Source organism: Nematolebias whitei, chromosome 1 (assembly GCF_014905685.2).
Source record: "Nematolebias whitei isolate Nwh7 chromosome 1, NemWhi1, whole genome shotgun sequence".
In the NCBI taxonomy this organism is placed as follows: Eukaryota; Metazoa; Chordata; class Actinopteri; order Cyprinodontiformes; family Rivulidae; genus Nematolebias; species Nematolebias whitei.
In genome coordinates, this window is record NC_056498.1 from 10,685,803 (window position 1) to 10,689,305 (window position 3,503).

A 3,503-nucleotide genomic window follows, 5' to 3' on the forward strand; every position below is an offset into this window, starting at 1 on the left:
TCCAGGCCAGCGGTCACTCTTTCAGGGATGAAGATGTGCACATCCTGGATAGAGAGGAACGATGGTTTGAGAGAGGAGTAAAGGAGGCCATCTTTGTGAAAAGAAATCATCCATCATTAAACAGGGGTGGAGGCCTACGTGTTCAATTGTTCCCCTCTTAAAATGCTGTGATTGCTAGTATCACTCAGCCCTCTATGAATAGTAAACAGCCATCAGTGTGCTAATGATCCATTGTTAGGCTGATGGTCCTTCTTGAGCATGTGATCAGCTGGTTTTGGTTGTCAGTAGCAAAACTGGTTGATCCACTCTGAGAAGGTGCTATTTAAGAGACTGAGCTGAATACAGCACCTCAGACTGAGGAAGTCTCTCGGATGAGAAATGAAATGTTTCTACATTTTTTTGTTGTTTTGCTTTGTTTTTTTGTTTTTTTTTTGAATGTCCAGAGGACCAGATTTAACTTTTTTTTAGATTTTTCTACCTGGATTATTGAGCATGCATCAGGATGTAAGGGGGTTAAGTTTAGGGTCAGTGCTCTGGGTCATGTGTAAGGTTAGGTTTATGAAAAGGGTTACATAAAGCTCACAAAACCAAAAACCCTTCCTGTTTTACCCGCGTGCGACGCTGCATATTATCAGTGATACAAATGAAACATTAAAACTGCTAAGAGGTAGGAGGGACCATAACGTCCATTTAATGGGCTGATAACATCCGACACCGCTGTGTGAATTTTTGTGGCAGAGATCAAGCTCCAGTGTGTCTGAAGTGACTGACAGAAATGTGCTCGAACAACAAAAACATCTTGGCAACACCCTTCACACCTGCTGAAGCTCTGAGTCACATGGGCTGAATGACTCGTAGCGAACGAGACAGATTAATGGAACAAATGGCACATTTGACCTGCCCTCTTGGTCCACTTACAAATAAGGAAAATTGCAGCACTTTGCAACAAATAAGCCAACTGTTCATTGATTGTACAGCTCCATTAATGTGCAGCTCTAACGTGAGAAATACACACAATGTTCTTCCATTTGTTTGCAAATGTAGGTGGAGATCTGTTGAGTTGTACTGTGAGATTTATCAATAGACAGTGGTGGTTATTTCTTTTATCTTTGTGCATTTGCATTTCTAAAAGTAGTGTCTGACAATGAGGTCTATGGATCAGTGGTAGATTAATAAAACAAGAAAAAATATCAGAGCTGCTGCTGCAGCCGACTAGCCTCCAACTGTTGCCGTTCCGTGACCTTAGGCAATGATGTAAGGCCTTGAGCAAGAAAAAAACCTGACTGTTCAATTCAAAGAAACATTTTTAAAACCTAACATTTGACAACCCATAACTATTTGTTTTATAACTAAAGTACAAATAAGTTGTTTTTTTGTTTTTTTTATGGAAAAAAGACGAGAACCAAAACTTTTTTTGGCCTAGACTTAGCGTTTTTTTAGCTAGCCTGGTTTACGCAACACTTTGTTTGACTGAAACCAGAGCTCTTCTGAGGCAGCTCGGCAGTTGACAACAGCCCTTGTTCTCTCTGAAATCAAAGGTTTCTGAATCCTGGTCTCAGAGTGGATGGTTTTAGGGGAACCCCCTCAGAGGTGTGAAATACGCTGTGTGAAATCGCACATGTCCACTCCAGACGGCTGCAGTCCAAAGTTTTTCTGCTCTGACAACAGCTCCAATAAATGTCAGAGAGCAGAGTGTTTCTGTTACCCTTTGTCAGCATGGAGGAACAAACCAACAACATCCTCGGTCCAAAGGAACATTCATGTATTCACCAGTTTGGATGCAACTGTGGTCATGCTGACACTGCATGCATGATTCAGGGGCATGCATAAAGGTTGCCAGATAAGCATGAATATGTATTTTTACCCCCTACTTTTCTGTGCACATGTTCACCGAACACAACACACATCCCATCTTACAACACACCCACTCAGCACAGATGACAGTCTGAGTCAAAATACAATCATTTTAAAGCAACAGTACAAAAGTTCTTTTCTGGCAACACTGCCTGGCATGGAAACCAACCAACGTTTCCATGGAAAGCTGCTCTCTTTTTTTGTTTAATTGTCCTGATAAACATTGAAAAAACATAAACATTTCATTTCCAGAGGTCCTAATTCACTGCTGGCTGTGGTTTCACATCATGTTGAGGTGTGAAAGTAATATCTTTTTTATTTGTAGATTTTTTTTGCAGTTTATTAGTTCATTTAACAAGGATAATGCACAACAAATAAACATTACTGTAAATGTGGCAGAGTTAGCTGAAAGGCTACTTTTCACCTCCTTGGACAAGAGTCAAGATGGTATCAACCAAATTATTTAGACAATAAAAGGAGAAAACAAAGAAATGACACACTAGTTTTTTCATTTAAACAAACACATCGTCCAGGCCAACTCTGTTTACGTAGGCCGATTAAATCTAAGGGTCAAATGATCTAAATGAAGGAATATGTTCAAACACAAAGTAAAAGTTTTCAGAAAACAGGAGACATTGTCAGTTTTAGCAAAGACATTTTCTGTTGCTTAATATTGTTTCATCCCTGGAATTTTCTGCTCAACATTTCATTTTTTAGATAAATTGATAAAAATTTAAAAGATGGCTCTTTCTTTTCTCTATTATCTAACAAGCTTTGAAATGGACTGTTGATCTAACAAGGCTGTCATGTGCCCTGTGTTTGTTCTACCTGCAGAGCGGGCGGAGCGCTGCCTCAAGGAACACAAGTCACTGATGATAAACTGGTTTTTATGCGACCCCTGAACTTCTCTGACGGGGACGCCTATGAGTGCATGGCAAAGAACAAAGTGGGTGAAACTAAGGCGACGGTGAAGATTACTTTGGGAGGTAGATGACTGCACCATCAACATGGCGCACTGACACTCGTCATGACAATAAAAAAAATTTAAAAAGTTAATCTAATCTCTCCTCTGTCCTGTTCCAGAGTCTTCGCTGGTGGACCCCTTTGGCAACATGATCTATGTGGGGGCTGGGGCCGCTGGGCTCTTTATCTTGATGATGATCGTCATCATCACCCTCACTTGTCACCACAAACGCAAGAAAAAGAAGCTGAAAAATGAGCTGACTAAGAAAACGTATGAGAGAACATAATGTTAATTAGGATGAGATAACTTTAAGCATCTCCACAATGCAGAATCAAAAACTTACGATGGAGCTTTAGGCCCACGCTTAGAAATAAAAATTTACATTAAGAGAAAAAAGTCGTAATATTACGAGAATAAACTCGTAATACGTCCTGGGTTGGCTCGCACCTGCTGTGGACCATATACATATATGTAGACACCTCAATGAGCGTTGAATCATGCGTCCAAGTTGCCGGCGATTTGAATGTGGCAAAAGTGAAGCAATAGACAGAAGATGCCTCATTCACAGTGGAAACATGCAAAAAGCTGAACAAGACTGTTCTTTTCCGAGGTTTAGAATTTGCACACATACACACACACACACACACACACATATATGTATATATATGAAATGTGTATATATATA

At 40.1% G+C, this 3,503-nt stretch overlaps 1 protein-coding gene across 1 annotated transcript in view; it reads left to right on the top strand.

The window, feature by feature from the left end:
• Window positions 1–3,503, top strand: part of nectin4a (nectin cell adhesion molecule 4a) — a 51,118-nt gene that overhangs the window by 37,831 nt on the left and 9,784 nt on the right. The window contains exons 6-7 of the mRNA XM_037681789.1: window positions 2,689–2,840; window positions 2,938–3,088. Of these exons, the coding sequence (XP_037537717.1) occupies window positions 2,689–2,840; window positions 2,938–3,088 (303 nt within the window). The remainder of the gene's footprint in view (window positions 1–2,688; window positions 2,841–2,937; window positions 3,089–3,503) is intronic.